This window comes from Kryptolebias marmoratus, linkage group LG14 (genome assembly GCF_001649575.2).
Source record: "Kryptolebias marmoratus isolate JLee-2015 linkage group LG14, ASM164957v2, whole genome shotgun sequence".
Taxonomy (NCBI): domain Eukaryota; kingdom Metazoa; phylum Chordata; class Actinopteri; order Cyprinodontiformes; family Rivulidae; genus Kryptolebias; species Kryptolebias marmoratus.
The window spans coordinates 18,990,324-19,016,876 of NC_051443.1; the positions used below are offsets into that span (position 1 = coordinate 18,990,324).

General features: G+C 38.1%; 2 protein-coding genes across 4 annotated transcripts in view; one reads left to right on the top strand and one right to left on the bottom strand.

The window, feature by feature from the left end:
• On the bottom strand, positions 1–11,788 carry dbh (dopamine beta-hydroxylase (dopamine beta-monooxygenase)). Its single transcript, XM_017410566.3, has 12 exons — positions 11,234–11,788; positions 8,636–8,782; positions 7,317–7,574; positions 6,600–6,776; positions 4,365–4,467; positions 3,429–3,595; positions 3,196–3,339; positions 2,365–2,403; positions 1,937–1,996; positions 1,717–1,844; positions 873–1,032; positions 1–538 (listed from the first exon to the last, which is right to left on the bottom strand). Exons 1-12 carry the CDS (start codon positions 11,600–11,602, stop codon positions 446–448), a joined length of 1,845 nt encoding a protein of 614 aa, XP_017266055.1. The 5' UTR covers positions 11,603–11,788; the 3' UTR covers positions 1–445.
• Positions 11,788–26,553, top strand: part of fam163ba (family with sequence similarity 163 member B, genome duplicate a) — a 24,104-nt gene continuing 9,338 nt past the window's right edge. The window contains exons 1-2 of one of the 3 annotated variants that reach the window (XM_017410716.3): positions 16,035–17,208; positions 21,763–21,876. The gene's annotated coding sequence lies outside the window, so the exon portion shown is untranslated. Of the gene's footprint in view, positions 13,066–16,034; positions 17,209–21,762; positions 21,877–26,553 lie in introns of those variants that run through there. The other 2 variants (XM_025004748.2, XM_017410715.3) reach the window with 2 other exon arrangements.

Here is a 26,553-nt window from a genome sequence, read left to right on the forward strand (position 1 = left end):
GCAAAGCAGAGAATATTTTAATATTTTAATATGTAACTGTATACAGTACACAGTGCACTTTGTACTATAATCTTTAATTCTTAGTCATCATACAAATCTCTTGTTTTAATAACAGAATACTGGAAAAACACAATTAATGACTGCAACTTTTCAATAAATGTTTTTTTGTTTAATTTTAAATGCTCTTTTTTTAGTGTCATACATGAAAGTCCATCTTAATTTCTTTGAAACATGACATCTGAATAGGACTGTAATTAACTTAATTAGTATGCTCTAATAATAACCTCAGTCAGTGGGTGTTTGTAGAGGCATGAAATTACAGCAAGTACTGGAATACATGGAGTTCCTAATGCTGAGATTTAAACTAAGACGAACTCAGCCACACCACAAAAACTTTTTAAATGATTATTTTTAACTGGTAGTGACCCATAACGGCCGCACAGGTTCAACTGCTGGGTACTGCCCCTCCCTCGCAGGGGTACCGAGGTTTCGGAAGGACGGAGGTCACCTCTGGTATGGGCTGTTTCTCCCATTCACCCTGAAGAAAGATAAAAACACTTAGGATGGGAAAAAAGAGCTCTCCAATGCAAGTATCAGTGTTTACAGCAAAATGCTAATTTGCACCATCTTTGGAAGGACTGTTTCATCACATTAAATATATTTTTGTTTCTACAACTGTAAGTTTCATCAAAACTTTCTGGGGGTAGACAAACAAATGTTCCCCAGCCATAGGTCTCACTGGACAGAGTATAAAATATGATGCATCTTCTAAAACATGTACTGTCTTTAGTGGAAGTGGGTTTATTTTACTCAAGAGTCTGACTAGCAGCTTTGTGTGTATGTGTGTGTGTGTGGGATTACTGGACACTCACAGGAAAGAGGTGTGCTGTCGACTGATTGCAGTGCATGTAGAAGGGAGATGTGTTGTAAAGAGAGTCCAGCACTTCTGCGGTGAATTCATCCCACTGGAGCTGAGAGAACTGCTCCGTCACGCTGACCTCGCTGCACACACACTGATCGTTTCCATTAAACCTGGATGAGCGGAGACGTTAAAGGGATAGTTCAGGTCTTTAGAAGTGGGATTCAGTGGAGACGTTGTGGGTAATTAATACCCTACCTGTTGCAGACGGCTCTTTGAACGACCTCAGTTTGGAGAAATCGAGTTTAATTCTGACAAGCTAACCGCTAGTCTGAGTGGGGCCAAACCAAATAGGACTGCTGCTGTCCGAACTTAACCCTAGTCTCAAAAATGTCATAAAGATTCATGTTATTGCTATTTTATAAACTGTTACACTGCTGATAATTTTGCATTACAGGAATTATCTGGCAGAAGTACACCAGCTAGCTGCTGCTCCCTTTATTTGTGCTTGTAAACAGAATTTTATATAAATAACCATGCAATAAAAAACTGACAGCAATGTAAAAGTTTATGAAGCAGCGTTTGCTTGAACTGTGGTGTAACTTTTTAGACTGGAGTTGTTTTAGGACGATAGCAATCCGTTTTGGTCTTTGCTCTGAAAGGCCATCAGCTTGTCAATATTTTAGAATAAAACTCAATTTCTCCAAAATGTGGTCATTCAAAAAGCTGTCTGCAACAGAGATCAAAACAAAACTGTGTAGTCAGAACATTCAGAGGAGGACACGGAGGATATGAAACGAGAAAAAAGGACTAAAAAAACAAGCTGGTGGGTTCAGGGAGGGAGATGATGTCCACACCTGTTAATGAAGTTAAAATATTTCTGCAGGTATCCGGTGTCAACGTGGCTCTTGCAGAGCTCCAACTGAGTTCGAGGGTAGTAATGAATGTAGTTCACACACATCTCCTCCATGATGCCGAATCCTCCCTGAGAAGACAACAGAATTAAATATGTATGGCAAATGGAATGGAGAAAAACTATTTATAATTAATAATAAAGATTTTATAGTATTTTCTCACCACTGTGGGGTTGCTCCTGTCCTCTGTGTTGTAAGTACACTTTGTTATAAGAACGTCACCCTGCGGGAGCAAATTCAAACGTGTCAATGAACTTCAGTCTGTGGGAAAATGTACAAATTACTGATGAAAAATTAATTTGTGAAATCACCAGTTGCCAGTTTGCTGTCAGGAAAATTATAATTTGAAAAAAACTGTTTTGTGGAGCTCAGCTGCTGGTTTTTTCTTTCTCTTTAGAGAGTGTTACAACCTTTTTTTTCTATTTAAGCACCTAATGCAGCTTTAAACTTTCAATGCAAAGAGAGAAAATAATTGATTTAGTTTGCAAACGAGTAACATTCCTGTTCTTGTCTGAATGTAATATCAGTGCAGTGGGAAGCTAAGCTGAATGTTACTACCTCTGCAGGATCATTCATCAGTTTTATACTCACTGGTAAAACATTCACCATTTTCCTCAGAACTCGGATTGTCTATGAAAGAAGAGAAGAAAGAACATGCTGTAAAATGATCAAAAAACCTGTCAGGTTCATGTTTTTGCAACATGATTAAATTTTAAAACAGGGATTCTTTTTTTTTAATCATTATTTGAGCAGAAAATATTTTGCGAATCTTCAAAAAATTCTGTGTTGTCTCTGTGTAGCATCTTTTTTTTTTTTTTGAAGCACCGCTCAGTACTTTTATTTCAAATGCTTCAAATTTATTTCATATTTCACATATATTTACAGATTTCTCTCGTGTGTTTTGAGGTTTGTTACCTTTGCAGAGAGCGGTCTGATAATAAACCCTTCAGGTTTTAAGCCAACATCAACTGCAGCTGGACATTATATCAGGTATAAATTCTTTGTTTTCGCCTGCGTGTCTGAATATTTTACATAAATAAACCACAGCTGCTGTTTGTTCCTTTAGACAAAGAGCCGACAGACTTGTTTTTGTGTCTTTAAAATTACATCACAGAACATTTGTAAAAATAAAAAAAAATACTGGTAGGTAAAAAGAAGTAAGCATGTCTTTAATGCCCTTCATGAAATTCCCTTTAAAGCTGTGCATGTGTTTTAATCCAACGCTGAAATGATCCCCCAAAAGATCATTTCACCTATGACTGATCATCATGATATTGCAATGAGTAGCTTTAATATTTGTACAAAAAGCAACTCGAAACAACCAACTGCTTTTGCAGGTTTTGCAATATTTTGCACTCCTAAAAACCCACAAATGTGCATCTTTGTTGAACTGACTTCCTCTTTGTAAAGAGAGGTTCTCACCTGGTAGTCTGTGCTGAAGTGCTGGTCTTCCTGCACCACCTCCAGCTCTTTGCTTCCCCTCACCAAAACTGTCTTCACCCCACGGCCCGCCAGGTGGGTGTGCAGCTGGGACGCAAATATATAGATACCTCCTGGGGGCAAAGCCTGGAGACACAAACAGGCAGACGGATCGTAAGACTTTTCAAGGAGAGAGAGTTTCTGAATTCTAGGGGGAAGAGATTTTGTTTACATACAGTCTTGGTGCACTTGGATGTGCAGTAGCCAGTGAGGTAGAAGGTGTGTTGTTTTGGAGGGATCGCCATCACCGGAGTGTAAACGAGGCCCAGCTCCATGATTCCTGCATTGTAGCGCCTCAGGCTGGGGGTGTAATACAGCCGAATCCCTGATGAATCACGCCGGCCTGCGTGTAAAATGTTCACACATTACTGCTCAACATACGGTAACTTTACTATATAACATTAAACAGGCAGAATAACCCTGCTCTAACCATGCTTATAAAATGTTTACAAAAACAAAAAATTCTGAATGTTTATGTTTTCTCTCCGCCTGGTCCTGGCCTGCAATGTGTTTGGAGTCTTTTGTTGTTTAGACAAGAAAAATATTAAAAACATCTCACCAGTGAAAAGTAACAAATGTTCTTAAAGTGTGTTAATATTCTTAAAACACTAAATACAGACATTTTGGGGATATGATTCCCAGTCATAAGGATTCCGTCTTGGCTAAATGCATCTGGTTTAGTTGTGCGAAGCTAATTCAGCATTCAGATAATTGTTTTCCTGTTTTTTTCCTGTCTTACTACTTTTGCATACATGGCACTTTTTTATCCATTCATATATCAACATCGTTGAATTCATTCAGGAGATGGCTGGAAATCTCTTTTCTGTTGTCTATTGCATCTAAATTCCCTTATTAAATCTCAAAAAGTTGTTTAAAGTCATTCAAATGAAGAAAAACAGATGAACAGAGAGAGAATATGATGTGCTGAGGTGTTTTAATTCTCCAGAGGTGTGCAGATACAAAATCTAAGAATATGTTTGGAAAATTGATTGTTAAAAGATTAGGAGCAGCTGAGGCTTTGAGAACAAGCCAAACAAATTCTGCTGTTGGTGTTTTGATGAAAGAAAGTGGCTGAATATGTTGGTATATGATTGTAAATGCAACCTATGTACCAGATATAAGGAGAGGGTTGTGGTAATGGACTTCCAGTCGAAGGAACTTTGAGGAACCGGGTCCACCCATCGCCAGCCCGGCATCAGGGGGATAGTAAAAAGCCTGCAAGCACACACACCCACATCCATGCAAACATGCAAACATGCAAGATTCATGAGAAAAATAATGCAAGATTGAGTTTCATGTAACAATATGCACAACTGGCAGTTTGCTGTTTTTTGGGGGGGTAATATTACCAAATACAGTGATACATTTCACAGTGAAAAGAGACTTTTGTATATGAATCAAATAATATGTAGGCTTTCAATAGTAGGTTAAAGTTCGAACTGCCCTGAAAATAAAATATAATCTAGCAGAATAACAAAAAGAAGACTCAAAAAATGCAAATACTTTACAAACATGTAGGTGTTCAATACCAGTGAAATGTATGCTTTAATTTTCCCTCTTCAGCATTGTGGCAGTGCCATAGATTATCATTTCTTATACCTTTTAAAGTTTATCAAATCTATTTTCCTCGTTGTTTTTTTTTTTTTTTCTTTTTCCAATTCCCTTCTAGTGCTGTGGCACAGAAAATAAAGCAACACTATTAGAAGGTGATGAAAGAGGCCCGAATATTTCCAACCTAATCTTGTCTTCACAGCTCACAGAAGGCATCCTGCTTGTTTTTGTTTAGCTGGCAGATAATCCAGTCGGAGAAGGGCCAGGCTTGCTTGTGATACAGCAGGAAGTCGTGCAGAGAGATACGGTGACAACTTCACCGCTCACTGTCCTCTTGCTTTATTTGGCTAGCAGCCTCAGCCACCATTTTGTCGCCTTTTGCTCTACCTTTCTGAAGTCTTGAGTTGCTCATTTAGATGTTTGAGGGGGACTTTAGAGCCAGAAAGAAGGTAAAAGAAAGAAGATTTGCAAGCAACTATGTTGATTCCAGCACTCACGAGTCATTCACAGAGCAGACTACATACTTAGTATTTCAGATCTTTAATTGTGAGTAAATTAAACTCATTTTTTTCAAAGAACAACAACTTCCATGCAAAAAAGCATTATCTGTTAGCATTCAAAGCACGTGATGGGGATGACTCTCAGCTACTACCACACCAATTTGTAGTGCAGTATTTGCAAAACTAAACAAGTTAACCATTTCTGTTTGCTAAGTTCACTTAGCTGAGGGCAGCCATTTAAAATTGAATTGAGCCCAAAAGTTAATCAGTTGCAGACATATATCCAATGATTACTCCCTAAAACAAACTTCCTACTTGAAATTTTAAGATAGAGCAGAAATGCAGGGTGGGACTATTTGACAAACAGAATAAAAATGCATTGATTAAGCAAAAATCATCTTTTTTGATTAAAATCAGACCACAAAAACATAAAAACCTGAAAATCAATGAGTGATGTTGCCGTAGATGTTGCTGTCAGTTTTATACACTTATCTATTGGTTTTACTCTCCATGGACCTGCTGTTTTCGTCCTGTTTTTTTGTCTGCTTTCCTAACAAACTGGAGTTTAAAATTGGATTGCTCTTGTTAACATTTTAAATTGGTTTTCTGCGAGGTTTGTGCTGCTTTAATTAAAAGACTTGAAGCACTTATTAAATTAGGGTCACAACATTGCAATTAGCTAAATTTGTTTTTCAGAGCAAACCTTTTAAATGTGCTTTATCCACGAAGAGGAGCTGCAGTAAAGAAGAAAATATCAGCTGAAAAACCAAATAAGACGACCAGGAGTAAAAACCCAACTCGGAAACCTCCACGCAGCCATTTTGTGCCTCCTACCACACATCTTGTTAGTTATTTTCTACGTACAAACATTTGCAGCCTTCATTTGTGGTATTTTTCTGTTTTTATGTAAGCGTATTTATAAATATTTGTGTGCAAAAATGTGCATCCCACATACAGACTGTCTGTTAATAGACGTGCTGCGTGGTGGGCTCATCTTTACAAAAATTTTAAAGCTTGCAGTTCCAGGCTTGGATATTACTTGCGTGGGAGCTTTTGTTTATCTCTTTTAATAAGTGCAAGGTCTGGAGCAAAATCAAGCCTCATCCCAGTGCTCTCTTTCAATTAAGTTCATGCTATTTTTATCAAAAAAACACTTGAGTCTTCATGTTTAATCTGCTTCATCGTGTAGCGTGGGGGCTCTTGTTTTTCTGTTGCGAGCGCTTTGCATTCTGAATCGAATCATTTGGCAAAAATGATTTAGGGTTGCAAAGATTGTAGGTGGGAAGGTTTTCATACCTCTGCCCCCATAGCCCATGCAGCCAGAACGTGACGGCAGAAGTTGAGCTTTCTCGGCTTCATCTTGTCGTCACAGGAGCCACTGTACTGTGGCACGTCACGCATGTCCGGGGAACATTCGAACACCTCGATGTGATGCACAATGGCCTCGTTACCTGCGGTTATCACAGACTCGTACTGACAGAAAGAAAACAGGATATGCAGTTTTATTCACACGAGATGTGTTAATATTGCCAGCAGACCTGAGACAAATCAAAAAGGAGGATGGTTGTTTGCTCACTTTAATTGTGTAAATGCTGAGTCAGCATTCCTACTGCTGTTTTGCTGTTTATAGTTTCTTTTGTGGATTTTCAGTCAAGTTACATCTGGATGCTGTGTGCTATTTTATTCATTTGTATATCAAACTGTTCAGCTCATACAGAAGATATGTAGGAGCTCTAACTTTTGGTTTTTGTAACTTTTATACATTCATCTTTATTTAAAAAAAAACCTTGAAATGCAGGTTTCTTTAATTCCTTCAAAAACCTTGTCCTTTGAAATCTGCTTCAATAACCCTGATCTATTTTAGCATCTTGTGCTACTTGTAGGTTTTAGCTACGGTTTTTGCTAATTTTAGTTTTTAGCAACTGTTTCTGAATTTAGCTTCTTTTCCTTCTCATTTTAACTTTAACAGCACTCAGCATTCATCAGCATAATGCTTTAGTTTGCTCGATTTACCATGACGATGTGGTTCTTGGGGATATTTTCAGGCAGCTTGTGGATGAAGCACCAGTAGGTGGTCTCTTGGTTCGGTATGACGACATTTGGCGCCAAGACCTCTAAGGTCTGAACGTCTGGAGGCAGAGTGGGGGACGGCGTGTCGGGGCGCAGCATCAACACTCTCTGTATCCCTGTGTGGATCCTGGACAGGTCCAGCTCTTCGAGAGAGGCGAGTGGTTGATCCAACAGCCCGTAGATGACGTGCACAGTTCCTTCCTGGTGAATCAGAAAAAAAAGAGGGGAATTTAAGAGAAGCATTTTGGAAAAATAGTCTTTTAAAACTCACATTTTTTGCTCATATATGTTTTCTCGAATAAACACAGACAAGCTTTGGTGACGTTGTCATAGTAATGGGTTTTAGTCTCTGCAACTTAGAGGTTTAATGCGGTGCCATGGAAACAAATGATTATTATGAGAACTGCTTCAGTAATAAATGCATCTTTTGGTGCCTTTTATTTCCATATCTAAAACTAAAAGCTGGCTTTAAAAAAACAGTCTCTTTATTTTCATATGCACAAAATACAGCAAAACTCCAGTTATGCACTCTCCTGCACAAACCATGTGCTCAAATACTGTCTTTACTGTCTTTCTTCTTCCTGCCAAGCATTAACGTTCATATTTGCCATTTATGAAAGCGCAAATATGACCTCAAATTAAAGCTTCCACCGCTCCAAATCAAATTAATGACATTCGCTCGACTGGGAAAATTAAATCCAGTCATTTGAAGGGATTTTAAAATGTAAAGCCTTAAATGCAAAGCTTCCTGGATTTCTTTGTGCTTCCCTTATGAAGGTATCAAACCTGAAGAATTCTGGGTAAATACAGTCGTGGATGCAGTGTTTACTGGACTTTGACACAGCTGACAAGCTTTGGAGACACTTAGTAAAGCTTTGGAGCACATGCTCATTATAAACCCTCCAATAATGTTTTTTTTTAATAATTCCAGGATTAAAGTGAAGACTACAAAACAAAGAAAGATTCAGTTTGAATCAAAATGAAACAAAAAATATTCAGCTTCAGAGTTTTACTGATGACACAGCTACAATAAAATGCATTATTTTTCTGTATTTTGTAATTACAGTAACTTACTGTAATTCAGTTGCAATAGTCACTGAATATTGTTTTTTTTATTGTTTATGTAATAGTCAGGTTTAGTTACCTGATGACAGTATTTTACAATAAAACATACAGTCAGTTATTTAGTGTAGAATTTTGAGCAATTTCCGAACAATTATTTGAATCCATGGCACACAGAACGGAAACACACCCTTTCCCACCTCTATGAGGTAGTCTCTCGGATCGCAGGTACTGAATGGTCTTTTGAAGAGAAGGTAGAATCCATCAGCTTTCTGTTTGGCCTCAATCAGCTCGTAGTCCTGCTGGCTGTCCAGAGATACTCGGCCCTCGCTGTCACTCCACGCATCCTGAAGCAGAAGGCGCAAAAAAGAACGCTGGGAGATGTTAACTCCTAAGGATTACAACTCTCTCTTAACTTAACGTTAGTGTAAAAGTTCAGCTAAAGAGACCAATTCAGGTTTAAAAGAGATGTGGAGGATGCAGTTTAGGGGAATATTTTATCACAACTACAATCTTGCAAACCAAATTATTGAGAATACTGAACATAAAGGACAAAAAATGTTCTGAAACAAGCCAATTAGTTTTGTTTTACCCCCAATAATTTTTTTTTTTTTTTTTACCAAGCACACAGAGAAAGAAAAATAGTCTCCATTAGTTGGTAGTTTTTAAACACACACACACACAACTCCAACTGCAGTGAGCTGTTTGACAGAGAATTATGATGCATGTTAGGAAGGGAATTAAGTAAAAACTGAGGCAGCTGGTGTTGTGAAACCTTCCCAACCTGGTGTACAAGATGTTCCTCTTCTCTGCCAGAAGGCTTTGTAACAGCTCAGCCTCTCCATCTCGGCTCTTTCTCACATTCCTACCTGTCCAGAATAACATCTAAGAGCTTTCTCTTTGTTTCCCATTTTACTTTTACGTAACCGTTCCACACAAACTGCACAGGTTTCGAAACCATTGATTTTTAAGCTCTGTGTGAAAATCAAATAAAATATGTGGTCGATATGTTCTGTCCAATGTGTGTTAAATGTCTGTGTTGAGAAAACGGGCTATGTCTTGTAAGGTTTGCTGAGGTATCTATCCACCTTAGATCTAAACAGTTGAGCTAATTAACTAATAGTATAAAAATATTTTAAAAGGCCTTGGGTTGAACCAGAACCGTGCTCCATCCTCCAAATGTAGAAGCCTAAAACAAGTAAACACTCCCTAGTTGACAATTTCACAAAGTGGGGAGACAATTTACTCCCATATAATTATTTTTTGTCCATCTACACCCAAAAAAAAAGAAAAAATATGTCTAAGATCACTAATTAGTTTGTGATATTTTCAAGAACGGCTGTAAAACCACATTATTAAACACAATCTTTTCTTACAGAGCCGCTGTGGATAAATAAAGAACAAACTGTAAGCTCTTGTGTATTCTGTAACTGCAGTCATTCCTGACTCTTTAGATGCTGGATTATCCAATAAATTCACACAATCATCTCTGACCAGCTTTAGATTTTTGGGTTGTTGGGACTCTTTTCATTGCAGCTCAAATTAATGTTTTTTAGCATTTGAAAACAACAAAATTACTGGTCCAGAAACTTAACAATGAGCTAAAATTCACCATAAAGTCACCATAAAGCTCTGTATTGTGATAACCCATTTTAAAATTGTCATTTGATACATTTGAGCTATAAAACATTTCATCATTTGTCCTTTAACTATAGTATATTTGTCTAACACCAATAAACAAACAGCTGTTTAAAGTTGCATAGACTTCGTTGTAAAATGTCCGTTCAGCTGGAGCACATAAGAAATGTGCTCAGTTTTGTAAGAAGTAATGTGTGTGTGTGTCTGACTGCAGCAAAGCAGTGAGCTTTTATCTGCTGGTAAATTTGTCCTCTTGAGGGAGGAAAAATGAACGACAGAGAGAAGCGATCGATTGAACAGGAAAAGACTTTACATCAATTTGTCTTACATGATGTGGTTAGGTTTTAACCTGAGAAAATGTAGGTTTTCAGGAAAATACTTCATGCATTATATTGTTAGGGAAATAAGTTTCATATTAAAGAGCAAGTCATTCTCTGTGTCACATCTTACATTAATAACTGAACTGTTACGGTACTCAAAACCATCATATTTGTTTTTCTAATTTATATGCAATTTTGTTTAAAACTGAATGACCTAGAATTGTGTAAAAACTGTAACTAAATACAAACTTAAGATAGTTTAGGATAATCTACTGTAATTTTCTTTAACTTGATGATTGATTACTTTATGAGAGTTTTATTCAGATTTGTCCATTGTCCGTTGGTTTATGAGATCCGTTGCACAGACAAACACACACACACAGACACAGGTAATTACCTGGTGGGCAATAATTAAAGTAATAACAGCTATCTATGTATAGTGTCTGTTTTTAGATATAAAATGTTTTTAAGAACAAAAACATCAATTTCTTATATAGGTTTTTCTACATTAAACAGGCAGAATACATTCCCAGTAGAGCCTCAGCTATTAGTGCAGTTTGACTGATTTCCAATTAGCAAGGCCTGATAGCATCTTTAGTGACTCTGTGATCATGGAGCAAAAACCGTCCCCAGGCTGCTTGTGCAAAAACACTTTAACAAACACAGACAGACAAAAAAAATAAATAAAACGGTGGGAACGCCCCTCTCCTTGAAACCTTTCACAAAATCCTTGCGCTTATTTGATTTAGAAAAGAAAAAAGCTTAACTGAAACTAAACAGTTTTACAGCTTCTCTTTAGAAAATCTTGGATATTTTGAGAACTTGACAGTGCTTGCTTACCCCAAAGTAGCTCTTTGTTCCCGAGTCCCACAGCACAACCAGGTCAGCGTTCGTCTGCTCCCCGCGGTCTGACATTCCCAGGACCACGCCGTGTCTGAGCTCTGCAATCCTCAGCTGCATGTAAACCTCCTGATGGGCATAGCTGATGTTCCAGGCCAGCTGGAGCTCCCCACGAGGGTCAAGGGGCACACGGAAAGGCATGGGGAGAGGCGGCAGAGGGCTGGAGGAGCTCGATTTCAGGCTGGACACATCGACGGCGTGCGAGGGCGCCTGGTACGAAGCCACCAAGATGACTGTCAGAGCAGCCAGGGCAGTGAAATACATGATGGTGATGTCCTGAAGGCGCAGGTCTTTCTTGAAGATCCTCATGGCTCGATGATGAGTCACAGTTACCAAAGATGCTGACGTTGTTTTTCACCTGGTTTTCGTTTGTTTTTAGGCCACAGTCGACTCCATTGCAGCGCTCGGGCAAGGAATTGTCTTTTCGTCCTGTTTTTTGTCCACTCAGGTTCTCATTTATTTGGAAATGTATGACTTTTCCTTTGGCATCATCAGTTTATCTGGTGTAAAGTACTTATTGGCGTTGCCTCTTTCCTCTGAACAGCTGCTAAGTCTCTCTGAGTCTCATCCACCTCTCCTCCCTTGTGAGTTGCCGTTTTTGTATCCAGCCTAATGGTATTACATTTGTTGAGGAAAATTGGATTGTATTCTTTAAGCCCTGGGGGTCAGCCATGATTCTGCACATCTGCCAGATCCTAATTGATCCAAATTCAAGCCATGGACATTATCAACGACAATCAGCTTTGACTAACTTAACTTTATTGTTCTGTCTCCTCTCTTTTGTATGCGCGTTCATACTTTTTTTTTTTTTTTACATTTAAATGTATGCTATATTTCCTGCTTTGGACTTGTTTTATTATTTAAACAAGATTGAGGGGGCAGTGAGCACTTGGGAAGGTGTAAACAAAGCATTAAGGCCTTCCTTAAGCCAAGGCCTCAGGCAACAGAAGACCTAATCAGGCTGTCAATTACAGGTTTCAAAAGTAAAAGTGACCTGGTTTAAAAGGTTAGAAAAGTCCCTCTGGAAAAGTGTGTGTGTGTCTGTTTGGATTTGATGGAAAAACAAGTGAGCTGCACTAAACAAATTGATCTGAGTGAATCACAAAATGTTCTTTGCTCTGTCTTCACTACAATCAGGAGCAGAAATCAAATCAAAACTTACAGTACAAAATGTGAAATGCAGTTTATCGCAACCAAGTTTTTGTAGTCATCTTTATATACAGTATTTGTTTGTAATAACCAAGTATGTTCTGAAATTTGAAGTTTTTCATTAAAAACACAGGAACTCCTTATAATTCGTTTTTTTTTCTTGTATTTTTTGTGACGTTTTATTGTGTTTTTCTTAAGTTAATTTCTGGTGATTTTGTTATTTACTCCCAGTGCCTTCCGTCTTCCCTCTATTATCTTCTGTGCCATTATCTCATTCCTCCCTAAGTGTTTTTCCAGCCTGCAACACCCATCTACACCTGTCCTTGGTTTCATTAGTCACAGCTGCAGCTACTCTTGCCATTAACCCCAGTCCTTATTCATCTGTCAGGGATATCTTAGTATTTCAGCTGGAATAACTAATGTAAAACTGACAGCAATGTAAAGGTGTTTACAATAGTGTTTGCATGAAGCACCATGAAATTTATGAGAATTAAGTTGTTTTAAGACAGCAGCAATATACTTTGTTCTTGGCCCCGGTCTGACGAGCCTTTGCCTCATTTATCTGGCCAGAATGAAACTCTGTTTTTCCAAACTGAGGCCACTCAAAGCACTATCTACAAGAGGTAAGATATTTTTGTTCATAACTTTCTACAGAACCCTTTTTGAAAAGGTCTGAACTTGCTTTTTAATAGAAGATTTGAGTCATGAGATCAGTAAAAGTATTCTTGTCTGGTTCATTAAAGTTCATCGTCTCAACAAGTTTTCTTACCTGTGATATAAATATGTTACCCAGAACCATGCGACTTTGCAATTGGGTCCTGGTTCAGGTGTAATAAAATCAGCTTCTTACCATTTTCCAATTGGATAATAAAATTCAGATTTTTAGTTCAATGTTAAATAATTCTACTGCCTAAATGATGATTATGTACGATATCTTTTACTTTGTTTATCCTGTTGGCACAGCTTTTCCATTATAAGGATTTTATAAATGTCGTCTTTTCATAAAATCTGGAAAAAGCTGAGCATCAAATTTGCTGTAAAGTGACTGCCAATGCTGTATGTAATGGATATAATTCTTTACAAGATCTCAAATCATTGAGGGTTTTTTCCCCAAAGAGGATCATACAGAAAAGAAAAGGCTTTGGATCAGAGCGGACAATAGGCCGGAGAACAGAAAGGCTGGCATTCGGTTGGTTAATGTAATAAAGACTGCAAGTCCCTGAGGCACAGAGAGATCTGTGTGTCCTGTCTCCAGCTCTCATGTGAGCCTCACTGATTATCTCCCCGCTCTCTCCCTACGTGTCTTTCAATAATTGTTCGGCTCTTATCTTTTCTACACAATCACAGTTTTGCCTCAGTTTGTTTCTGTTTCACCGCACCGTTTCTCCACTGGGGCTTCTTTCACTCGCTTCCTGCCTTCTCATCATCTCTTACGTGCACACTTGTCTTTTCTCCTGCCACTACTGATGCGTCAGCACACAGAGCCGAGATGCCGTAAAGTCAGCTGTGATTTGGAGAGTGAGAGGGTGGGGGATGGAGGACAGACAGGTTTACGGGTAAAGAGGGCTCCATCTGTGTATGTACATATGCATGAACTCTTTCTAAAGTTATATCCCATATTTTTCATATAATTTTCCAGTTTGGTAGTCCAGGATTTTTCCAATTGCATGGAATTTTACATCCTTAGGCATGTCTTTGATGATATTGCAAGAAAGTCGTAATTTTAATTGTATCTTACTTTTATTTTTAGCAACTAAAAAAGGAACAAAAACTGCCCCCATAGAAAACTACATGCATTATGTGAAGCACATGTTTTGCACATGTTTCCAGCATATATTTGGGAGAAAAACAGGTGAACTCCACATATGGGATCTCATTTTCAATGTGTTTATGTTATCCTAGGTGGTCACATTTTGTCCACGTTGGAATAAAAAAAGGTAAATTTGTGTGCTTTTTCCGTAAGAGTATGAGGTGAGTGGACCAGCCTCTCCAACTGTTTTGATCCAGTGTGGTTCACAGAAAGAGAAAGGGAGTATAAAAAGCATATTTTAAAAAAAGCATAAAAGCAGTATTCACCTCCTCATGACCAACCCAACCATCTCATTCTCTGCTAATATAAATATTTCAACACCGCAGACTCTCAAAGTGCACTAATCTCCACTTCTGTGAGTTTAAATAATGGATGCAATAAAAAACTCACACTGCTGCCCTTAACGTTGCCTCAAACTGCCCCTCGTCTGATCTGAGCACGAGAGCCGAACAGTTGTAGGCTGGGTTGGATAATTAGAGGAGAAGCTGAGCAAAGACTTACAAGAGAAAGAGGTGGAGAAAAGGGGGTGAAGCAATTTGTAGTGAGAAGATGAAAGAGCGAGTAAGGAAACTGTCTTTGGCTTCCACAGATAAACTCTGTATGCTTTATCCTGCTGAACGAAAGGACATGTGTCAGGGACAGTTGTGTCCATCATCCTAATGGAGCTTGATGAAGGTTTTGTTCCAGACGAAAGGGTCAAATTGTTCCTTTAACTTGGCTAAACCTTGTACAGACGACAAGTTTAATGTTTTTGGTAAATTATGAGCAAAGATTTGACTGCCTAAAGCTCACAGCTTGGAATGATTGACCTTGTCAGAGGGAAGCGTAAAGCAATAGTTCAGATCTTTCAAAGTGGGATTCAATGGAAAGATTATGAACACATAATAGCTGTTTACAATGGCGTTGCTGCAGTTCTCCTCCTGAACTATAGGTGTCGCTAAAATCAAAAACAACACAGCTAAACAGCAGGACGTGCAGCCAGAATCAGAATCAGAATTGGAATTGCTTTATTGCCATTGCCAGTAAACAAGTTACAGGCTAGGAAATCGTTCTGGTGTACTAGTGCAAATAAAACAAATACAAATGAATAAGTAAACAATGAAACAAGAAATTAATTAAAGTAGAAATAAAAGTAGAGTTATCTTCTGTAAGAAATGAAGGGAAGGAATTTTTACTTCATACCCAACCTAACTACTTTAAACATTTCTGACATTTTTTTAAATTGTGGATGTTGTGCATAGAAACAAACCTGCTTCTGAGGTTTACTTAAACAGATCAAATGTTATTGATTTATGGACATATTAGACCAATGCATGTAGATTTAATCCCACAACTCCATTGTGCACATCCATGTGCTGGTACAGATCGGTTAATCTTCATATCCTCAGTTCACATGAATCACTATGAAACTTTTGAGATTGGAGATATTTTAAGATGGCAACAATCAATTTTGGTCTTAGCCCAGCTCAAGCTAGTTGTTAGCTTGTCAGTCTGATCAGAAGTAAACTATTTCTCCAAACTGAGGCCAATTAACCCTCCTGAAGCCCTCTTAACTGAAGAGAGGAAGAGAAACCATTGTAACTTCAGGTCAGTTTGACCCGTAGGCCACAGGGGGGTTAAAGAGCTATCTACAATAACTGTTTATAGAAACCCACTTCAAAAGCTCTGAACTGTCACTTTAATATCTCTCCTTATGTTGCTAATTTCATTTGGCCTGTCTCTTGTTCTCCTTTTGCTCCAGTCTTTAATTATTATTCAGCAGTTATGATGAGAATACTTGCTGAACTATCGCTTTAATGATATGATGTCCTGATATTCAGATCTCATTCTTCTAATGACAACTTTGCTGCCTCAAGGTCAGGGGAAAAGCACTTCAGACGCCAACTTGCACCAGTTTATTGACCTCTTTTCTCTCTTTCATACACACACACACTTGAATCCTATCTCTCTTTCACCCACAGTTCAAGCCTGTGTGACTAAGGCGCCATCTCCCAGGCTGCAGTTATTTATTTTTATTCCTCACTTTGTGGGCAGCCACTGAGCCGCTCCTGGATTTCTTTGTCTCTTTATATGTTTGTATCCAAAGGACGTCATTCTGCAAGAACCGGCAATCAATTGACCTAAACGCGGACATCCAGTAATCCCGTTGGACCTACTCATCCGCAGGCACTCCGGTCGCTCCTCAGGACCGCTCTGCCTGCGTTTCGACAGCTCGCACGCAGGAGCGCGAGGAGGTGACGCTGGAATAGAGAGGAGCCCGAATCTGGAGCAGCGCTAACATCTGACCACAGGACGGTGGTGGGAAGTGGTCGTTCGTGAGGGGAAAAAGGAAAGGAATGGAGGATTTCTTGCCCCCATCCAGCACACATGTTGCCGAGGCGCTACTGATCAGGAGGATGTTTGCGTAGGAGTGTTGGATTTTTTTGCGGACAGCGTCAGCTCTTCAGTGTGTTAACTCCATGGACCAGTGTGCTGCTGACTGCCTTCTTCTGTCAGAAACAACACCACCCTTCCGTTGGAGTCATTTTTTTCACGTTTGGACTATTTTTCTCATGTCTTTTGTATTTTGTCTGCGACTCTAAATTGGGGTTTTAAACCCACCAACATGTTTTGCATGCAGATGTCAGGAGTGAATGAGGAGAAGTGGTCTGGGAGAGAATAAGAACACCAAGGTGGACATTTTGCATTTTTATTTTATTCACTTCAACTGACAACTGAAGAGGATCAGGCCCAGTGGGGGTTGTTTATTTTGCCGCCAGAGACAGTTCAGCATTAAGTTCTTTACTTTTCTGACACCAGAGGATTGTTTTGTTTTTCCACAGATTTTTTTTTGTCTTTCTCTGTCTTTTATTTATTTTTATCTGAGTTTTAAGTGACTGATACCAGAAGGGACCTTAGCTTCAAGGAGCAACCGCTGCCCTAGATGTGACCCAGAGAATTCCTCTTGTATCTGAAGGTAAACAGACAAAATCCTGATTTTCACGTGTTTCAGACCTTCATAGATAGATAGATGGATAGAGCTCTCCAGCACCATGGACAGTGTCATACAGGGACAAAAGGCTCTGTCCATGGTGCTGAAGACTCTGATTTAGCACCAAATCAATAAGAGGCTTTAATCAAGTCATGACCTAAAGCTTTGGACATAGGGTCTGAATCCACACAGAAAAAGATGGGAAAGAGAGGATAAAAATGAAGGATGAGTTCAGCTCTCCCCATGAAACACTTGCTGCCTGGGCTGGTTTGCCACATGCTGACAAAACAGCATGGCTCGAGAGCCAGAACTTCTGTCACCAACTGTTCGCCACGGTCACGTCCAAACTGTTGTCTCAAGATATTTTTAGGTGGGGTGGAAATGCATCTGAAGCCACGTTAATGTTGTGCAAGGCTTAAACATGCCCCTAAATGTGGTTTAAATAGGAGATTTATATTTGAGGAGGGCAGGATGGAGCACAGGATGCAATCCACCCCCCACCGAGTGTTTTGGAAACAACTGCACTGGATGAGGTCATAACTAACCAGCTGAAATGTCATCCCTCAAGGAAATTATTTTTTATAATAGCTGAATTGTATTATGTAAAGTATTTAGATTTTCTGCATTAAAATAGAAAATTCCCCCTTTTTAAAATCAAACAAACTAGACTTTATATCATAAAATGTGTTTGAGCTACTTTCTTTAACCTAATGTTGGGAAAGTGAAAGCATCTTTGACTAAACTGGAAAGTAAGTCAGTGTTACAGCATTTTCCCCAACTGTTAGAGGAAAAACATATGAAAGAAGCTTCCATGTACTCTCAGGAAGTCCGCTTTTTAGTCCCAGGCCAGTCTCTGTTACTTGATCCCGCATGCTTAGGATATTAAAATTGCATTAAATCCTCTTTACTATGTTAGTGCATCATTATAACTAACTTGGAGTCTTTGCATCTTTAAAATAACCTTTCAAATAACAGAATAACAGATAACAGAGCTGTCAATTCTCTTAGAATGATAGATAGATGATAGATGTGAGTTCCCTACAATTTGACTGTATATTACATTTAATTCAGGTAAAATCATCTCATTCATGATGAGACTATAATTCAGAGTTTGGCCAGACTAGAGGTAGAAAAGGCGGGGCTTGTGTTCCCATGGCGACTTACTCAGTGACCCTCATATCAACCTTGGCCCCGTGGGAGATCAGTTACACGCAGACATGCAAGCGCAGATAAGAAACACACACACTCCTCGGACCATGAATTAGAGAGACTTCCTTGTCCGCCTGCTGCTCTGTGAACGTCTCAGTTTTTTTCCAGCAGGATGGGAGAAAAGACGAGCTGAAGGACAAACAGATGCAAAAGGGAGAAGCACATTTCAGAGGCAGATGGGTGTAGAGGAGAATCTAGAAAAGCAGGAGGCAAGGCTACGAGAGTGTTACAGGTGAATGTAGTCATCAGGGTAGCATTTTGTTTATTTAACAGGCAATTTAGGTGTTTTTAACCCAGTTATGCTTAAATAATTCTGCTGGGAACCCGTGTGCTTTTTGTTCTGATGTGGGGACTGGGATGGATGGATGGAAGCTGGGGGGAAGGGAACATGGCTGTTCACTGATCATGTTAAACAGTCACCGCCCGCTCCTCCCTTCCTCCACCCGTCTCTTGTCTCCTCCCCCTCGGCAACACACGCTTCCCTACCAACCCCTCCTCACGGCTACACCCTGACATGCTCACACACATCCCTCATCCAATGGATCATGTGCTCAGACCCCCCGAGTGACCAGCATCCAAGCATGAGTGTGTTTGTGCAGAGATTTCATTGGTCAGCTGGCTTCATCCCACTGAGTGATTATAGAAAGAAAAAAAAGAAGAAGAAAAAAGAAGAAGAAAATTGAAATACCAATAAATAAATAAATAAAACTGACTTTCATTCCAAGGATTGGAGGATGAATGAGGGAGGCAGAATTAAACCTGCAAGTTTGAGTACATGTCTCCTAATTTATCATCATAGACAGAAGCCTTTTTTGTTTTTAAAGTAAAAAAAATACATTTTGAATCTGAGAAGAGCTTCATTTTTAGAATTATTTTAAAAATGTTTGCTATGTTTTGCTTTGGAAGAATCGGTTTTAGATTCGCCTCATAAATAAGGCTTAAAAAATGTTGTCAGATCAAGGCCTGATTTTCATTTTTTGACCCTTACCTTGATGAAGAAACACACACCATAAAGGAAACTCAAAATAAAACATAATTAATTAGTAAGTTAAAAATTTGTCAAACAAAGGCTTTTTGCTCCTTGAATCAATATTGCTTTAATGCATTTTGATGAGAGACAAAACTGGTCTCAATCAAGTCAGGTTTCATGTCTAAGAACAAAAAAATTACAAAAACATGACATTTTTTTCTTAATCCCTTTACAACTGCTGTCTTTGTAGACATATGGCTTACAGTGTTGTGATACATTACACTGTATATTCCTCAGAATAACTGAATATACGGCATTCATTTCAAAGAAGCCTAGAGGCACTCTCATTACTAATTTCATGGTCCAAAGCTTTTTTTTTCTGCTCTCTGTGCTTCCATGCTTCAGAGCACGTGGTTAGCTGTGTAAATCTAAAAAGTTGCAAATGTCACTGAGCCCTTTTTGGAGAGTGATGTAATGAAAAGAAAATGAAAAGAAAAAAAAAATCAAGAGCTGATCACACTAAAACTTCTTTTCAGACCAAATCTCGAATTCGCAGACTTATATCTCACTGCTGGTTTTCATCATTCTGCTCGGCTGCAAGGGACTTTTCTTTTTTTATCAGCTCAGAGATAGATCAGGCTGAGGAAAGTTGGTTCAAATAAAACTACTTTTTAAAAGTGTAAACCGCCCACTCGAAAACAGAAATGGTAAAATGTCAGACTGTAATAGAGCTGTCGTCATAGTAACCGTAGACCAGTTCATACTGTTGCTGCCTCCTGAGCGCTGACCATTAGAGGTAACAACCAAGCAATCATCAGATTTGAGCCTTGAACACATTTCCCTTAACCTTATTCACTTTTCATCTTCTGCAGCTTTTTTTTCTTCTGAATCTTTATTCACTTGTTTTTTCTACATTTTTATCTTGACACTTGCTTTTCCCACCATGTCTAAAACTCCTTCTAACATCCTTTCCTTATGTTCAAGTGCTTGTCTTAGTTATACTATTTATTTTGCTGTTTTTACTCAGATCTTTCAATTTAGGATTAACATGCATTATCAAGAGCTGATCACACTTAAAGTCGGCAAAATAAATAATTATACACATTGCACCAAAATCTCAAGCTGTTTTCCAAACTTTGTTATTTCCTCTCGTGCAAACTGATTGTATTAAAACATTTCTAAAGCAGCACAAACATTAAGATATTAAGTAAACGCTACTGTTTGTTGATCAAAGTTTTTTACTGTTACTGTTTTAGCATGAGCAAATGAACAAATATCACCTGGATGATGAATTAAAGCAGAATTAGTAACTCAACACACATTTTGTATTGGAACTTTGGCCTTTGAACTAATTCTGCATGACAAGTAGACGAAACTAAATATATATACATTAAACTAATAGTTTAATAGTTTTTTTATGTACGTAGAAGCTTTCTTTATGGAGACCAAGGAAGGCTATGATTAAAAATGTTTTTATGACACTATGTTGACAAAATGAGTTATTAATCTCATTACCTTAAAATAAGAGCTTATTTTGTTGTCATATCATATGCATTTTGGAATTACCATAAGAAAAAAAAGCTTATCTCTGTCGAGATTTAATTATTTTGATCTAGAAAAGCTGTTTATTTTTGTTATAACTAGAAATACTTTTGAAATTACAGTAAAACAAGAGCTTTATCTTCTTTATCAGAGATTAGAATAGTCATGCTAACAAGCTGAGAATATTACATCAAAACATTCAGCAGACTTACATGCCATCACCCCAGGGCAGAAACCTTGCAACTACAAGAACACAACTTTTCAGGACGTGTAAAAAAGAAAAGTCTTTAATTTAAATTAAATGAACTGTGTTATCACAAGTTAACAACCTCAATTTGAGACATCCATAAAACCAGAGGATAGACGTAAAAGGTGTCCAGTAGAGTTGATTTATGCAAAAACATGACAATTAAAAAGGTTTTTGTTTGACAATGACAATATGCATGACTTGACATGCTGGTATAGATCATTAGAGCAGTTCTGATTGATAAATGTAACAAGAATGTCTTGTTTTTGTACCATAATCATCAACAACAACAAAAAACAACTCAAAGGTAATTTCTTTGAGACAAAATTGTAATTTTCTTAAGAAAACAAAAAGCATATTTCTTCAGATAATGAGATAAAACTAGTTTGGTCATCTCAAGATAACAGAATGTCATCCAAAACAAAATTACTTCACAGTTTAAATTGTGGGCAGGGCCGTTCTCCGCGGCCATAAATAGGTGTTGTAGTTTTTAAGTGCAGGTGCAGTGTATGTAGTTGTATCTTTCTGAGGTTATTATTTATTATTTATTCATGTTTTGTTTTATTTTCAGCTTGGAGAACAGGCGTATCATTGGGATTATCTGAACGTTATTTTGCAGTCTTTATATCAAGTAGAGATATCTTTATCTCTTTTGTTCCACCTTGCTACAGGTCACCCAAGTCAGGTTTGTGCTCTACATCTCTTTTGTTCTAACTGTTTCGTGTGCAGGTACTGATGACTTACAGCAGACTTTTTTGATTTGTGGTTGTTTTGATTAATCAGATTCAGCAAAGTAATTTGCTGATGGATTGTTTAGGTTGGAGAACTTCTTTTCTCCTCTCTGTCAGCTGGGGTTAAAGGTCATGGCGAGCACTCTGACAGAGATGTTATAAAATGATGTGACCTTCGCAGCATCACCTCCTTTTGTGCTGCATTTACTCTGGTACCTGTCCAGGCGTGTGTGTATGTGTGTGTGTTACTTACACACTGTACAATGCATTCTTTGGCGCACATTTAGATGAAATCTCAAATGAAATATTCATCATCCACTATGAGGATGTTATGATCAGGTTGCATGTCCTTGAGTTCTAAAAGAGCCCAGTTCAGCATCTGCAAATACATTCTGCTTTGCTCTCAGCCTCCTCTCTTCTTGCACACAGTGACTGAACAGATGTTGCCAGATTTTTGTTTCGAAAGATTTACTTTTACAGCAAAGTAAGGAAAAAGGGCACATTTCCATTGCCACAAACCATAAAAACCTTGTGTGGGCTGATGAGGACATTTGAAAGAGAAAAGGAACTTGCAGCACAATACTCCTGTTTCAGCTTAGCTTAACAGTGCAGCAATGCCACAAAAATTATACATTCATATTATAGTACTTGTTTCACCCACGTTTTCAAAAGATGATAGATGTGGGTGTTATTTCTTTTGTTCACCACAAACTTTTGTTTGAAAACCTTGACGTCGTTTCGCTTAGAGGGGTGGGACGAGGCTCATTCTCAGGGCTTGTAGGAAACAGGTTCAACAACCAAAACTGACATGACCTGTGGCTGTAACATGAATCCTTCCAAAAGTTTTTTCAATCTGTAGTGGTTTGTGTCCGTGGGTAGCCTCTTTGAGACCCAAAATAACAAGTTCTGGATCAAGAGCTAAAACTAGAAGTCGACTGATTGGTCTGTCAGCTGATTGTTTTAGGCTGACTTATTTTCATTTTTAAATCATCTCTGTTGATCGTGCCTTAAGCTGAATAAAAAGACAGGCGTGTCTCTGACTAGCACTGTGTTGTTGCACTTGACAGTACACCCATCATTTATGATTTAATCTACAGGAACAGACTTTTGAAATAAACATAGGCAGATCTGAATCAGTTTTGAAAGAGTTATTCTTTATCATCCGTGTGGGTTTTAGACCTGGACATGTTTTCTGTCAGAGGAGAGCTCCATGCAGGTGTCAGCTGCAGTGACTCTGTGACCATTTTAAGAGAAATTTAATTTCCTTTAAATTTAAGGAAACTGGGAGCTCTCACAAATGTTACGAGACATTTTAGTGACTCTTTCCCAAATGCTGTTCACTGACTAGTCACCAGTAGTTTCAGTCCAGTGAAATACTACCTTAATGGAAGAATATTTTTATAACTTTACATTTAAATATCATTATTTTTGTTGTACTCATCAAATGTGTTTACATTGTGTTCATTCTAACCAAAATCCTCTAAATGATCCTGATAATTTAGCTCTGATCCTTATGTTATTCCTGTTATTGACTATTGCAATCATTTTGAATAAGTACATTGTATTGCGTGTGAATATTAAGCTTTTATAACTATAAGGAAAACTTTGGTTTCCTAAATTGTGGCAGCCCTAATTTTTAAAAACCAGGATTGTGAGCAGCCATTAAAAACCCCCAACAGTTTTGAGTTTTTAGCAGTAAAGTATCAATCTATTAAAGGGCCAGACTGCTCAGTCTGTTTGTGTGACTAATATTTCTAAACTTAGATGTCCCGTTGCAGCTAAAAGTGTTTCAGCACACAGTTCCTTCTGTCGGAGCAGCTTCCCATCAGGAGCAGATTTGACTGTGAATTCAGGAACAAGCCGATGACACATGGCAGGCTAGATTTATTGGATTTATTTAGACTATTTAGAGTAAAAAATAAATTGAAACAGGCACAGCAATATGCATACACAACCATATGGATATTAAGCGCTCTTATTATATTAATACTTTTTTAGAAAAAACAAATAATTCATCGTTTGCCTAATTTCCTTTTGTTTGTTTTTTTTGACTGACTCACTGTCTACAAAACATGCAGGTCATGGCAATTTTAAAGTTAATATCCTATATAAATTCATTTCACCTACATTTATAAACATGTGCTCACACAGAAACAACTTGTGCACTTCTCCACTATTCCTATGCTATTTGTAATTGTTGTGTAATTATGATGTGGATCTAATAGCCTTGACTAAATGGCTTTGCTTTGTGCCCAAGCTTCAACTTCACTCACAAGTAAGATGTTCAAAAAAATGCAGATCCAACCCCCTGAAGGTTTTGGCCAAAAACACAAGACTGAAATCTCTAAACTCTCTTTTCATACAAAAATTAAAAATGAGTTAAAGCATGCTTTCCAAGTTACAGGGCTTTAAAAACTTCAGCTCAATTCATCAACAGCGGAGTTCAAAGAAGTGAAATGTATGTGATCCCACTGCAGCCCCTGGTGGTGCTGAGATTATAGCCTGTCGCGCACCGAGCAGCGGTATTATTTGCACAGCAGAGGGTAAAGCATTGTACAGCAGAGGGGAGGAGCAGGAAGTGCAGCGGCAGACTGACAAAATGTGATTACATGCAATTATTCTGAGATGATTTGAAAGTGAAAGGTTTTTTTTTAACTATTCAGGGTAGCCAAACAATAAACATCAGCCTGACAGACAGGTAGAGAACATTGTTTTTTTGTCCATCCTTACTATAATTGGAGAGACATTTAAATAATTTGAACTACATGGATACTCTACCTAAAAGCTTTGCTCATTCCTTACAGAAAATATGTTTTAACTTCACTTCTTTAACATAAATATGATGGGAGCTGTTGCTTGAGTGAATTTAAAGTACCTCTAAAACACACCTGCAGCTGCAGTGCTTGCATCTTGTATTCTTGTACATTTTTGTTAAAAATGCTCTAGTTTTTCTGAGGAGACAGCTACAGTGGATAATGTCTGTAAAAGTAAATTAATTACAAATAAAATTTATGGCTAATGTAGATGGGTTAAGATGTGATTTATCAAGAAAAAATGTTGATGTTGATGCTTTTAAGAAGCTTAAATTAATTTCCTGTGTTGCTCTGCTGCTTCTATAGTACCATAATGTGCTCATAATAATGGATTGGGACTTGCATGAAAAGTCAAAAAACATATCTATCTAAAGGTTGTTGCTTAGCTGCACGCGCAGCACATTTAAAGCTAAAGCACTGCTTCCTAAACCAGCCTATAATTTGTAATGAAGAACAGCAAGGTCATTCAGATGGATGAGAGACATTTAGTGAGCTGGATAATTAAATGAAGAAACCCTCAAGTCTCCTTTTAGTGCTATATTCATACAAGCCAAGAGCCATTTTTATGATATATCATTCACAGAAGAACACTAATTACAGAAATGTTTCCAAGACAAAGAAGGGACACATGAGAAGGATAAAAAATGATCGCTATTATGGCAACCAGTGAAAAGCTGCTCCTGCTTTTCTTTTATCTACAACCCCAAATCCCCCTTCCCTTTATCTCCCACTAGTACCAGATTCAAGGTCAGGGTTCAGAGTCTTCAAAAGTGGTCCACTGAGGGATGAGACAGAAGAGATTCACCTCAGGCTACTCTACATTTGTGCTGTCATTATTCCTGGAGATGGGTCCAGGGACACGGAGAAATGATGAAATAATATGCTGGAACAGGGTGAGTCAGAAAGTGAGAGTTGAGTAATACAGTCAGGGGCAGTGAAGCCAATGATGTAGATACAAAGAACACGAAAAAGCTTAAGGATGAATTGTGAGAGCTTTTAAAAAAAAATAAAAGTGTCTTCAGTCAGTCAGTTAGAACCTGATAACAGATTTGTGCTGATTGTTACATGTAATCTAATCACCATGTAATGTTCACAGCTCTTCTTCTCTTTCTTGGGTAATTAAACTGATTCATTCATTTCTTCAAGCAGAATAAATGTCTTACCAGTGGACAGTTTTCTTTTATCTTCTTGTAACAAAGTGTAAAATATTGTTTCTAAAAATGGATTTCAGTTTGAAATTATATAAAAACTATTGTTCTATATTTTGTGGAAACTGATCAGATGCTTAAATAAAAGTAGCAACCCTTGAAGGAGTGCTTATCGCCCGCCAGGAGCCAAATCCTGACAGAGTGGGCCACTGATCAAGCTCTGATATGATCTACAGCAAAGTTCCTTATCCCTTGGATCACTGGTCTAATAACCATCAGTTTAGTGTTGGCATAATCTGTACGTATTTGGCTTGTAAAAGAAAAAAAAAGGGATGATATTTTTACTTCAGAGTCTGTGAATCAGTCTTTGTTCGAACTCATGTCTCCCATTAGAGTTAATAAACAGACTAAACCCACTGCTGGTGTGCTAATTAGGAAAAAAAAACACATTAAACGGATACAAGAAATGACTTTTCTGGGGATTTTCAAAATTGTGATTTTACTGTAAGTTGCAGAAGTCGAGCATAAAGTCCATGATAACTCATGTCCTTGTCATTACGGCCCACTGCTGAACGCAGAAGGCGATAATGATTTTGCTCGTCTGTATTTCTGTGTATGTTTGTTTGCCTAAGCAAAATAAGTCACTAGAAAGGAATTTAATGAAACTCTC